At 38.5% G+C, this 14099-nt stretch overlaps 1 protein-coding gene across 1 annotated transcript in view; it reads left to right on the top strand.

Annotated features, from left to right (window-relative positions):
• PLD1 (phospholipase D1) overlaps positions 1-14099 on the top strand; it is a 193974-nt gene that overhangs the window by 102692 nt on the left and 77183 nt on the right. Inside the window, exons 9-11 of the mRNA XM_084874150.1 lie at positions 3546-3698; positions 5063-5212; positions 6113-6196. Of these exons, the coding sequence (XP_084730276.1) occupies positions 3546-3698; positions 5063-5212; positions 6113-6196 (387 nt within the window). The remainder of the gene's footprint in view (positions 1-3545; positions 3699-5062; positions 5213-6112; positions 6197-14099) is intronic.

The following is a 14099-nucleotide window of genomic DNA, read 5'->3' as shown; positions in this document are numbered from 1 at the left end:
CATTCTACTGTCATCCCACACAGTTGTCTCTGGTGTGGAGCGCTGGCCAGACTGGCTGTCATGCCATTCCAGTGTCACAAGTCTGGTATGTTTGACTTTCTTCCCAGATTGGAAAGCCTGCCAGCTGTGGTTGTCAACGCCTGTCAGCCAGGTCTCTGGGCCTGTGCCCCATGTCTGTTCTCTAGCTTGCTTCAAAGTCAAGCAGAGAGAAGCTTCAGCAGAGAAAGAAGGAACTTTACCAAATATAGGATCTATCATCTCTCTTTTAGCCTTAGCTGAGCTTTATCAGTTGGCAGCCACATGTCTGGATATACTTTACCAGATATACAATCTATCTTTTCTTTTTAAGCCTTAACTGAGCTTTATCAGTTACTTAGTCATGGCCATCAGAATCACTGAGTTACCATTTGATATCATGACCTTGGCATTCATACTGAGCAGTATTGAGAAATTTTATAAAATGCATAATTTCTGCATTTGCTGAAAATTATTGAGATTATTATCCACTAGAGGCCTAGGGCATAAATTCGTGCACAGGTGGGGTCCCTCAGCCTGGCCAGCGATTAGGGCTGACTGGGGCCATCTTGCCCAGTCCCTGCTGGGGGAAGGGACTGCGGGAGGTGAGCCTGCAGCAGGAGGTTGGCTGTGGGAGCCCACTGACCACCAGGGGGCAGCTAGTGAGTTGAGCGCCTATCCCTAGTGGTAGGTGCGTGTCATAGCAACTGGTCAACCAGTTGTTTGACTAGTTGTTTGGTTGACCAGTCATAAATGTTGCTTAGGCTTTTATATGTATACTAGAGGCTCCATACATGAAATTCATGCAAGAGGAGGCCTTCTTTCCCCTAGCTGCCAGTACTGGCTTCCCTCTGGCAACCAGGAACAGGGCTTCCCTCCAGCTGCTTGCAGACACCCAGGACCCAAGCTTCCCTCCCAGCCCCAGCTTTGTCCAGAAGGACATTCAGTCTACTTAGCATATTATGCTTTTACTATTATAGACTAGAGGCCCGGGGCATGAAATTCGTACACAGAGTGGGGGTGTCCCTCAGGCCAGCCTGCACCTTTTCCAATCTGAGAACCCACAAGGGATGTCCGACTGCCCTTTAGGCCCATCAGGATCGGGCCTAAATGAGCAGTTAAACATCCCTTTCACAATCCAGGACTGCTGGCTCCCAACTGCTCGCCTGCCTGCCTTCCTGATTGCCCCTAACTACTTCTGCCCGCCAGCTTGATCACCCCCTAACCACTCCCCTGCCAGTCTGATTGATGCCTAACTGTTCCCCTGCCAGCCTGTTTGCCCCTAACTGCCCTCCACTTCAAGCCTGGTCACCCCTAACTGCCCTCCCCTGTAGGCTTGGTTCCTGCCCAACTGCCCTTCCCTGCAGGCCCAGTCACCCTCAACTTCCCTCCTCTGCCAGCCTGATCACCCCTAACTGCCCTCCCTTTCAGGCTTGATTGCCCCCAACTGCCCTCCCTTGCAGTTAGGATCTCTCCTAACTGCCCTCCCCTGCTTGCCTGACCGCCCACAACTGCCCTCCCTTGCAGGCCTGGTCCTTCTCAACTGCCCTCCCCTGCTGGCCATCTTGTGGTGGCCATCTTGTGTCCACATGGGAGCAAGATCTTTGACCACATGAGTGTAGCCATCTTGTGTATTGGGATGATGGTCAATCTGCATATTACTATTTTATTAGATAGAATCAGTTCCATTCTTTCTGTCTTGCTCTTTCCACTCTCAGTGCCATGGGTACCGTCTGTATCCTTACTAAGCAGAGTGGCTCTAACATAGGCAACCCCCTGAGCTTGTTAGACACACAGAATCTCAGGCCCTGCCCCAGACCTCCTGAGTCGGAATCTGCATTTTGAGAGGATCTCCAGGTGCTGCATATCCACAGTGAAGTGTAAGAAGAGCTGTTCTGTATTATTATAGCAACTTGCTAACTGCCACACCACATCCCTCTTTCTCCTTCATACCTTTTCTTCCTTTCTTTCTTTCTTCCTTCCTTTCTTTCTTCCTTTCTTTCTTTCTTTCTTTCTTTCTTTCTTTCTTTCTTTCTTTCTTTCTTTCATTCTTTTTTTTTTGGAAACATAGTGCCAATGATATTATTGTCCTATGGCCTTGGCAGGACACAAGGATTCCCTTATTTAATAAACACCTTGATGTTTGTTTTAAATACAAATTGTTAGGCTTTTTTACTGGATTTTTGATGGGGCCTTGGACTCTATTATTTTTTAACAGAAATCTTAACAGATTCTGATGATCGGGCATGTTTAGAAAGCACTGGTTCCCTGAGATAAAATCAACCTTCTTAGCAAGGCCCCAGACTCTCCTCAGTGCGGCTTTTTCCCATTTTCCCTTCCTACTCTCTCTGAGACCCTGGCCTCACCAAACTGTCTCCCAACACATCATGCAGCATCTCTAGAGCTCGGGGCCCGGCTCACCCTTCCCTCCCTGTGGGATGGACATCATGACTACCAACTTTGGGCTCTCTGCGACGGGTCCTTCCTGGCCTCGCACAGACGCCGCCTCTGGGAGAACGCCACCAGTGTGCTCTCTTAGTCAGAACTAAGGACTCCTTCCTCCCACCTATCACTGTTTGCTTTTCTCTTTTGATACCTGTCCCATTCAGCCTGGAGTTATCCTTGCTTGTACCCCACAGGCCTAGTAAGATCCTCTGAGAAGATGTATGATTTATCTTTGTGCTGTTTCTACCTCTACCCTAACTCCTACTTTGTCATTGTACTTTTCTATTATGAAGCTCTTAAGCATATATTGAATGGAAATATGCTTTTGAGAGATCATGTCCCATCGAACATCATTTAATAATGGTCCCTAAAAATCGCAAATAATTTGAAATGAGCAACAGAATATGCAGAGTGTTGGGTGCTTACTAGATTTTTTAAAAGGGGGATTATACTTACTGAGAAACTTACTTGCCTCTTCTCTGTTAGTTTATTTTAGCAAATACCATCACATTCCATTCTCCCAACAGCTGGGGCTCCCGCTGTACATCCTGCAAACACTCCCTCCCCTTGGCAGGGGTGTTGTTCCAGGCTTCTTCGTCCTTAAGTGTTTAAGAAGATAGTGAATTATTTTGAATTGCTTGGTGCCAGCATTTCTTAGAAAAACATAATGAAAAGTTTTTTGTTGTTATCATTGTTGTTTCATTGTGGTTTTTATTTATTTTCATTTTTTCCTTTTTTTAATTTTATATTATTAATATTTTTTAACAATATACAAAATAAATCAGTCTCTATGCGGTCTCCACTATTGGTCCTGGGGTATCAGGGTTCTCTCCTGCGAGTTTTCCATTGATTATTCAAGAAGTGTTTCTGTATTTTAGTTGTAATTCCAGTTTGTTCCTGGGAGCACATCCTTGCAGCATCCACTTATTCTGCCATTTTTAATCCCTCTCATTGTGGTTTTTAAAAACTGAATCCCCAATGTAAAAATAAAATTGTCCACTGCTGCGAGAGTGTTTACTTCAGACTTGTATACTTTGTTCTTTTTGTCTCAGTAATTCGGTACAACTTTTAAAATCCCCTCCCAGGTGGTTGATAGTGAAAGATTCCTTTTTACTGTACATGAAGCCAGACAATGGAGCCATTGCGTTCGTGCTGCTGGTGGATAAAGAATTCAGAATTAAGGTGGGAAAGAAGGAGACAGACACGAAATATGGACTCCGAATTGATAACCTTTCAAGGTAGAAATTTCAACTATTTTTAAAGAGTAAATATTTGTTGGTAAAAAAAAAAAAATACATTTTTACCAAAATCTCTTAAAGTCAAAGTCTTTTTCCCAACCTTAAATAAAGGAAGTAAAAGAAATCTTTAAAATTTTTCATTTAGAATTTACCCTCAATCAAAAGTAATGAAACTACATTTTCCTTTAATCATTTTTTAAGATCTTTTGTGCAACAGTCAGAATAGACTGTCCTGTGTGTTGCTATATGCCAATTTTAATGAAATTGACTACTCAATAATACCATTTTGCCAAATAGATAAATTAAGGAATGATAGAATGATAGTTTATATTTTTTAAAAACATAAAATTTTACTTTATGAATTGATATCCTTTACCAAAACATGATGATTTGATTTAGAAAAGTTCTGTTGATGCATAGATTTTTAAGAAACATACCTTGAAAGGATACTCAAGTGTACATTTATCATAGATTTTATTAGTGTGTATGTGTGTATTGATAAGTATGTTTTTCCCTGAAATATTGTAGTTATATAATATATGTGTGTCTTTATCTCTATATACACTTGTTTCCATAAAATTCAGCTTCATGTATATGGGTTTACATACATTTCTGTCTTTACTCAGGTTGACTGGCGTAGAGATACAGATACACCCTTACTAACATGACATACACTTGCACATGTGTGAGTGTGTAAAAGATTTGGAACTTCTTTATCTCTTTTGACAATGGAAGGTTCAGGATTGGTTATTGCAAATGCAAAGGTGCTGTCCTGACACCTGCTTCCAGTACAGTTTCTGTTTTGGGGATGGCCGTGAACATCAGGCCACAATTCCGACTGGTCCCTGTAAACAGCTCTCTGCACCAGTCTGTGAGACCAGGGGTCTGGGAATAAGCCATTTTGCTTGGCTTTGGTGAAATCAGAGTAGGGAAGGAATTACTCTCCTAAGGTACAATCAGGATGCTTCCAGAAGCTGAGGAAACGGATATCAGGCACTACAAAGGAAAATGACCTCTACTGGAGCCAGCAACTAAGTAACACAGAGACACAGGTCCTCGCCTTAAACCTTTTTCATTATCTTCCTTATAGTCCACACCTCTGGGACTATAGTAAGAGCCTCATCCATGGTTGCATGGGTGAATAAGTAGCCTGAAAATTTGTTTTTGCTACACTGACTATATTTTACATTCTTGCTAAAAGTGTTTACAACTCTGCTTTTCTTATTTAAGAAAGATGCTGTTTACTTAAATTTTTCAATTTATGTCTGTAGTATCGAACTACAGAGCATGGTTCAGTCTTAAATTTATTTAAAAGACAGAACACAGAGTGACCATCCTTTTCCACATTTTGCTTTTCTTTGAAGGACACTTATTTTAAAATGCAACAGCTATAGACATGCTCGGTTGTTGGCAGGATCTATAGAAGAATTCATCCAGAAATATGGCAGCAACTTTCTCAAAGATCACCGATTTGGGTCGTATGCTACTCTCCAAGAGAACATTTTAGCTAAATGGTAAGATCTTTTTGGTCTAAGACTGTCAGGGTACTTATAGCATCAATTTCCCTAGAGTCAGTTTTCAAAGCTGTGAAAAGATGTAATGCATTATATCTAACAAAGGCCTTTCTTTATAGGACTACCTGAGCATCAATTAGTTTTTCAATTTTTGTTTTTAAGCTATTTTATAATGGGCTTTCAAATAGCCAGTTTTAGATTTTGAAGTTTGATTTTGAAAACTAGTTGTAAATTTTCTTAATGATGCAAATGGAAGGTTTATTTAAGTCATCAGCCATGATTTAAGAAAAAGAATTTACTTGCTGGATAGTTCTTTTAAATATATTTTGTTGATTTCAGAGAGAAAGGGAGAGGGGAAGACAGATAGAAACATCAATGATGAGAGAGAATCATTGGTTTGCTGCCTCCTGCACACTGGACACTGGGGATTGAGCCCACAACCCAGGCATGTGCCCTGACCGGGAATTTAATCATGACTTCTTCCTGGTTCATAAGTCAACAGTCAGCTACAGAGCCGCACTGGCCAGGCCTGGCTATTTCTTTTAATTAAAATCATTCTTAGCATGTTTTTTGTTCCATGGATTTAAAACAGTCTCCAAAGAACAACTGTGTGTGAGTTCAAGAGAATAGGAGAGTTCATTTGACCCCATATAATCATGATACCAATCAATTGTTGCTTACCTCTATCTATTTACTGCACTTCCTATGTAGCAGGTGGTATTCTCAGTCCTTGTTTTCCATTTATAGAAAGTTAACTGGTGGTTGTGTAGGGACTCTTGGCAGTAGCTTCCATCTTTGGCTTTCCCATAGATATGTGTCTTTTCCTCTTATTTTTTGTACAACAACCCCCCTACCCAACACAAATGAAAAAAATCAAAACAAAAAACACTTGTCTTTCAGGTATGTTAATGCCAAAGGATATTTTGAAGATATTGCAAATGCGATGGAAGAGGCAAAAGAGGAGATTTTTATCACAGACTGGTGGTTAGTATTTGTCCCTGGGGGTGGTGTTTGGAGTCTCTGTGTTTAGGAATGTACAAGAGTGTTTGTTGTGCTGTCTCAGAGTCACATACTATGAAAACCAGCAGTCCCCACAGATGGTCTGGCTGAAGTCTCTACCAATTAACTCTAATGGCCTCCAGTAAAAGGTCTTTTCAAAACACTTGGCACCCAAATATATTCTTAAATTATTTAGCTTGAACAATACTGTACTTGTCTTTCTTTTTGGAAGCAGACACTCAGTATTCATTTTAGTAAAGATTATGTTGCAATGCAAATATAGTTGTAGAGGTAGTGGAAAATGATCGTCCTTGAGTAGTTTTTCCTCATTTTGGTATGCCTGTTCCTAGATCCAGTGAATATAATTCCTCTGAATTATCCCTTTGAAATTGGAATACGTAGTTCCATTTGCCCATTACTATTAAAATGTTCTTATTAATGACTAGCCTGGTCAACTTTTTTGGAGACATGTCAGATTTCAATTGTCTGACCCCCCTTAAAAACATCCATGAGAGTTATGATGCTTGTTAAGGCCATTAGAAGTCTCATATCTAAAACTCATTTAGCTACTGGGAAATTTGACTCTATAGCAGTGGTTCTCAGGTTGAGAACCACTAGCAGGGTCGCCTACAACCATCGGAAAACACAGACATTTACATTAGGATTCATAACAGTAGCAAAATTACAGTCATGAAGTAGCAATGAAAATAATTTTATGGTTGGGGGTCACCACAACATGAGGAACTGTATTAAAGGGTTGTGGCATTAGAAAGGTTGAGAACCAGTGTCTAGGACATGCTTTCCCAACCTGGGCACTACTGACATTTGGGGCCAGATAATTCTTAGTTGTGCGGTGTTGTTCTGTGCATTGTGAAATGTTTAGCACAATCAGTATCCCTGGTATCACTAGATGATAATAGCAAGATCCCAGTGGTAATAATGTGTGTCTTTAGACTTTGCCAAAATGTCCCCTGGGAAGCAAAGTCCCTCTGGGCTAAGAATCATTGATCTAGAATCATCAGATAAGGTATGTGATGACCAGCATGGCTACAGATCATTTATTCTCATGCTGATGGAGGAGCTTCTTCTTGGCCTTTACCAGTATATTCTTGACATATTTTGTCTCATTAGTTAATTATAAAGAATAAAATAAAGTTTCCTGCTTTGGAGCTATTTCTTTGGTTGATACTTTCTAAACACGAGAATTCATTCAAGTTTAATGTCGTACAATAGTCCTTGAAAAAAATATTTCTGAAAGTTTGACACGAAAGAGAATGAAAACAGTTTTTCCATTGAACCCATGTTCTCATGTTTTGTGCAAGAATATATTATCTCTTTTGAAGGTGGTGAATACCAAAGTACAGACTTACATTTAAGCATTTAAAGAGATGGAACCCTGACTGTTTCCCCTTCTACTGTCAGCAAAAATATGAATCAGAACATTATTTCTTTTTCATGGCTTCTCTAAGATAACATCTTACTACAACACTCCCTTTGAAATAAAACCTTTGCAGTAACTTCCCTCAGAACATGTGAAGAAAATTCTTGTCATGCAAGATATTGCAAAAGGGAGGTTTCAAAAGCTTAACCAAACCCTGATATGTCTAGACCTGAGAGAGAAATAAGCATAGTTAGAGAAACCACATGCTCTTTAGAAACTTCTGATCTAATTCAAGAGACATCATATATTGTATTTAAGTGAAAATGGTATTAATATGTTTCTAAAGCAATTATTATGCAAGCAAAGGCAGATATAGAGACTTGAGAAATAGCCTGGGACCTAGAATTACTCAGTTTCTTTGTACCTATCCATTCATTTGCTAATTCATTCACTCATTCATTTCAAGGCTATTTAGTGAGCATGAGCTCTGTGACTGGTACTGACCAAGGCCATGTTCATATAAAAATGAGGGAGAACTAGCTTCTGCCCTGGAACAACATAGAATCAGGAAGTCATACGTAAAACACAAATTGGGGAAAACTCAGTGATGAAGATCAACACAGCAGAAGACAGGGAGGGGTAGTGGCTGAGCCTGCCAGAGGGGGCTCTGGAAGCTTCACAGAAGAGAATGCTGACCTGGGGCCTGCGGCCTGGGGCTTGAGGATGGAGTTGGTAAGAAGAAAACAGGTGAACGTTTTAGGCAAAGGGCCAGCCAAGACATAGGGGTGCGAGAGAGCACAGCAGTTTTGGAGGAGGGTGGAGGTTTTCTGTTTAGGGTGAGCATAGCATTCTTTGGGATGTTTAGACTTGAAACCACAAAAATCCTGGGAGAAAACATAGGCAGTAAAATCTCAGACATTTCCTATTGCAACATTTTTTTCCCTGATCTATTTCCTCTGGCAACATCTGTGTTTATATTTTTATTTATTTTTTAATCTTTATTGTCGAAAGTATTACATATGTCCTCCTTTTCTCTCATTGACCCTTCCAGCCTACCCCATGTCCCCTACCCCAGGCCTTTACCACCCTATTTTCTGTGTCCATGGGTTATGCATATATGCATACAAGTTCATTGGTTGATCGTCCCATCCACTCACCCTCCCCTGACTTCCCTCTGAGGTTCGTTTGATGCTTCTATGTCTCTGGATTTATTTTTGTTCATAAGTTTATGTTGTTCATTAGATTCTACAATGAGTGAGGTCATGTGATTCTTATCTTTCTCTGATTGGCTTATTTTGCTTAGCATAATGCTCTCCAGGACCATTCATACTGTAACAGATAGTAAGAGTTCTTTCTTTTTTGCAGCTATATAGTATCCCATTGTGTAGATGTACCATCGTGTTTAATCCACTCATTTTCTGATGTGAATGTAGGCTATTTCAAAATCTTAGCTATTGTAAATTGTGTTGCTATGAACATACGGGAGGTGAGGATACAGAGAAAAGGGAACCCTCTGCACTGCTGTTGGGAATGCAGACTGGTGCAGCCATTATGGAAAACAGTATGGAGTTTCCTCAAAAAATCAAAAATGGAAATATTGACCCAGTGATCCCACTTCTAGGAATATAGCCTAAGAAATCAGAAACACCAATATCTGTGTGTTTTTAAAATATATATATTTTATTGATTTTTTTACAGAGAGGAAGGGAGAGAGATAGAGAGCTAGAAACATCGATGAGAGAGAAACATCGACCAGCTGCCTCTTGCACACCCCCTACTGGGGATGTGCTCGCAACCAATGTACATGCCCCTGACCGGAATCCAACCTGGGACCTTTCAGTCCACAGACCAAGCTCTAGCACTGAGCCAAACCGGTTTCGGCCAATATCTATGTTTTTAATGTCAGATTTCTTTTCAAAGCCTTTGCAGTACGGTTCAGCTCTGTCCTTATTTGCTCCACCTAGTGGCCAGTTTGGGCAGTGGTCTATTTTTTCAGTTCTCAAACTTTCTGGCATAATATAGGGTGGGGCAAAAGTAGGTTTACAATTCATAAATAATACAATAATTAAAAAATAACAATACAGAAACAAAACCTCTATGTTTTTCATATTTAAAACTATAAACCTATTTTTTCCCTACCTTGTATTTGGATCAAATCCATGCATTAGCAGCTTGGGAGTGAGCTAGAAGTCACAAACTGATTTTATAAGGCTGCTTTCCTGAGCTCTTCTCTCTCTGTGATCCCCCCTGGTAATTTTGGATTTTCTGTGGCTTCTCTTTTGCTGTCACTTCTATCACTGCCAAAGATCCCACTCTTTCCCCTTAGCCTGAACTAGAGGATTTCTCCTGGAGTCTCTACCTTTTCCAGGTTCTCACTCCAGGCTGAGGAATCAAAAGGGGGAATAAACCCCAAATCCAAAAACAGTAATAGTAAAATCACCCCTGGATGGGATATCAGATTCTGTTCTTCCTCAATACTGTGTCTTCCAATTCATGATTACGCTGTATCTCTCCATTTATTTGGATCTTATTTAACTTCTCTCAGCAGTGTTTTGTACTTCCTGTACTCAGGTCTAACCCACATTATGTTAAATTTTCCACTAATTGATGTAGTAATTGCAAATGGTATTTTTAAAAATTCATGTTTCAATTATTCCTTGCTGACATGTAGAAATACAATTGGTTTTTAAATATTAATTTTATGTACTGCAACCTTGCTGTATTCACTTATTAGTGCTAGTAGCTTCTTTTTATAGAAACCTTGGAATTTTCTTCATAGGTGATCATGTGATGTGTGAATAAACACAGTTCTACTTTTTCCTTTCTAATCTGTATGCATTATTTTATTTTATTTTATTGTCTTATTGCATTGGCTAGGATCATCAATAAAATGTTAAATGGAAGTGACAAAAAGGGACATCTTTGCCTCACTCTCAGTCTTAGGACAAAAGCATTTAGTCTTTCGTTATTATGCATATTTATGTAGAGTTTTATAGGTACCTCTTATTACTTCGAGGAAATTTCTACTTAGAATTCATTTTCTTGTGAATGGGTATTAACATTTGTCAAACCTTTTATCTGCATTTATTAAAATAATCATTTTTCTGTTAATGTGATGAATAGCATTGATTGGTTTTCAACTTTTAACCAAATCTTGCTTTCTTAGGGTAAACCCACTTTGTCATGATCTATTATCCTTTTTATAAGATGTGGAATTTTGATAAAGGTTTTTAACTCTATGATCATAAGAGATATTGTTCTTAACTTTTTCTTTTCTTGAATTATCTTTGTTTGGTTTTTGGTATTAGTTAGTGTTCCTCTCTATTTCCTGAAAGAGTTTGGGTAAGATTTATAGTATTTATTTCTTACATAGTTGGTAGAATTTTAAAATTAAAGTTCTTGGGGTCTGGAATTTTCTTTGTTTGAAAATTTTAAATTATGAATATAATATTTTAATAGATACAAGGTTAGAGTCTTAATTTATTTAGGCTTTCACTTGGACATCCTTTTCTTTGATGGAAATTGTCCATATTATCTAAGTTATCATATTTATTCATATAATGCTATTTATAATATTCACTTATCTATTTAATATTATTTTAATGTCTTTAGTCCTTGTAGTGATTTTCTTTAACTCCTTTTTTTTATATTGATAACTTGTGCTTCTTCCTTTTTTTTTTTAACCAAGTTAGCACATTTTATTTTTTATTTTACAAACCTTATATATAAGCATGCATATATCTTATAAAGTTGACATAATAGCATATATAAATTGTGTACCTATCTGATATTATATTATATAGTTTTCAATGGCCATGGATTTACTTAACCATATTTTTTTAAAAACACCACTTTCTTGAGGTATGATTGACAAACAAAAAGCTGTGCATATTTAACGTATACAACTTAATGAGTTTGGAGATAAGTATATAGCCATGAAACCATCACTACAATCAATGGTATAAACACATCCTTCACTTCCAAAGTTTCCTCCTATCATCTTTATTTATTAACTTGAGGCCCAATGCATGAAATTTCACAAGGGTAGGCTTTCGCAGCCCCTGCTGCCTCATGGTCCATAAGCTGCCCACACTCTTCTTGGCCTGGTGCTGCCCGCATCTTCTGCCTGGTTCCCTGGTTCTGTGGAGTCCTCCTCCTTCCGACCCCCTCCCCGCTCCCCTCCCCGTGCCCCCATCGATAGCCACACAGAGGATGGCCTCCTTGGTCTCCCTCTTTGGGGCAATTGCAGAGCCCCTCATTGATCGCCCTGCTGGCAGGGTGATCGTGGGGCGATGGCACCCACTCCCCCACCAATTGTATCACAGGCACCTTGGCTGGTCTGACACCAGTATATGTGTCATAGCATGGTCACCCAGATGGTCGTTCTGCTTGTTCCTCCGTTCAGTTGATTTGCATATTTTATTACTACACTATTATTATAATAGATATTTGTATTATAAGAATATAATATAAAATCTATCCTCTTAGCAAATTTTTAAATATAGAATATAATTTAATATACGAACTATAGGCACTAGCTATTCAGTAGGTTAACGAAGGGCACTATGTTGTACATAGATCTCTCATACTTATTCATCTTGCATAATTGACTGGAACTTTATACTTTTTGATCAAGACCTCATTTCCTCCTTCCTTCACTCCTGATAACCACCATTCAAAGAATCCTTGCTGGGAATGTAATTTGGTGCAGCTAATATGGAAAACTGTGTGGAGGTTCCTCAAAGAATTAAAAAAACAGAACTATGATATGATCCAGGAGTTCCATTTCTAGCTACATATAAAAATGAATTGAAATCAAGCTATTGAAGAGATACCTGCTTTCCGATGTTCATTGAAGCATTCACAACATCCAAGACATAGAAACAACCTAAATGTCCATTAAGGGATAAAGAAAATGAAGTATTTACATTCAATGGGATATTATTCAACTTAAAAAAAAATGAAATTCTGCCATTTGCAACAATATGGGTGAACCTGGAGGACATTATCCTAAGTGAAATCAGCCAGACACAAAAGAACAGATGATACAAGATCCCACCTATATGAGAAATCTAAAGTAGTCAAACTCCCTTTTTCTTTCTTAATATGGCTAGAAGTTTATCAATTTCATTAATTTTGTAATTAGCTAGCTTTTGTTTTTATTGCGTTTTCTCTCTTGTTATTGTCTTATGTTGCATTGAGTTCCATTCATCTCTTCTTCCCTTTCTTACATTAGGTTTAATATTTCCTTTTTCTGTCTTCTTTTTTTTTTTTAAGATTTCTTTTTTTGTTTTTGTTTTTAATATATTTTATTGATTTTTTACAGAGAGGAAGGGAGAGAGATAGTTAGAAACATCGGTGAGTCATCGACCAGTTACCTCTTGCATGCTCCCTACTGGGGATGTGCCCGCAACCAAGGTACATGCCCTTGACCGAAATCGAACCTGGGACCCTTCAGTCCGCAGGCTGACACTCTATCCACTGAGCCAAACCAGCTTTGGCTTTTTCTGTCTTCTTAAGATGGAAGTTCTGATCATTGATTTCAAATGCTGTCCTTCTCATATAAATATTTAAAGCTATAGGAGAGGACCATTTACTTGGAAGGCTATGTTAACATCTCTGGAATCAGGAAAGATCTTACCTTCAGTAACATCTGACAGCTATACCTCTCATCACATGTTCTTTCTTAGTGGTAGACAGAGTAATGAAGCACCTTTGCCATCATCAGTGTCCTAGATTCAGTGAAATGCAGTATCATATAATTCTTTTGAACTTAGTTTATCTAATAATTACTTAGTAAAGATCCTGACACAATGATACTTGGGCATCATAGCTGCTCTCTCTTTGCCATTGTTTATATTTTGTTTATATCAGTCTTTTATCTTTTTATTTATACTAAAACTTGAGTGTTCTTTGAGAACTATCTTAAGATCCTCCAAAGTAACGAGTGGAATATTCTGCATACAGGGTGCACAATGCTTGTATAGTAAATAAGAGACTTAATTGCTGAGCATAGCTTTAGAAGTGGCACCAAAACTGAAGCCCTCTGAGTCCAAGATTAATGTACATGTAAAAAATTGCAAGTATGTAGTTGGATATATCTCATCTTCAGTGAACTAGCAATGTACTGTGATGTACTTTTCTACTTAAAACAGAACTCTTTTTAATTCATCATAAATCTTTTGCTAAATTTTTTGTTTGTTTAAACATAGATTACCTTTGAGTTGTTTCCTATTCTGAATTAAATGTGCAAATATTTATACTCTATATACCCCCACTATTTGTCTGTTTCCTTAATAATCTCACCCAATATGTGTTTCCTTTGGATATGTTATGTCTGAGTTTTTAGTTTTCTTGAAGTGAATGAAATAGAGCATAAAATTAATGCTTTTAATCTCTTCAGCTCCTTAAAACCCTGTTGTTGTCACCTTCTTAGAGGACTTCCTGGCAAGATAGTATTACTGCCTAGTGTTCAATAAGGCTTTAATCCATATACAGTCTCTTCCT

This window comes from Pipistrellus hanaki (genome assembly GCF_964339955.1).
Source record: "Pipistrellus hanaki genome assembly, chromosome: 2".
Lineage (NCBI taxonomy): Eukaryota > Metazoa > Chordata > Mammalia > Chiroptera > Vespertilionidae > Pipistrellus > Pipistrellus hanaki.
Note: the sequence above shows the minus strand (reverse complement) of the source record. Positions and strands in the feature narration are given on the sequence as shown.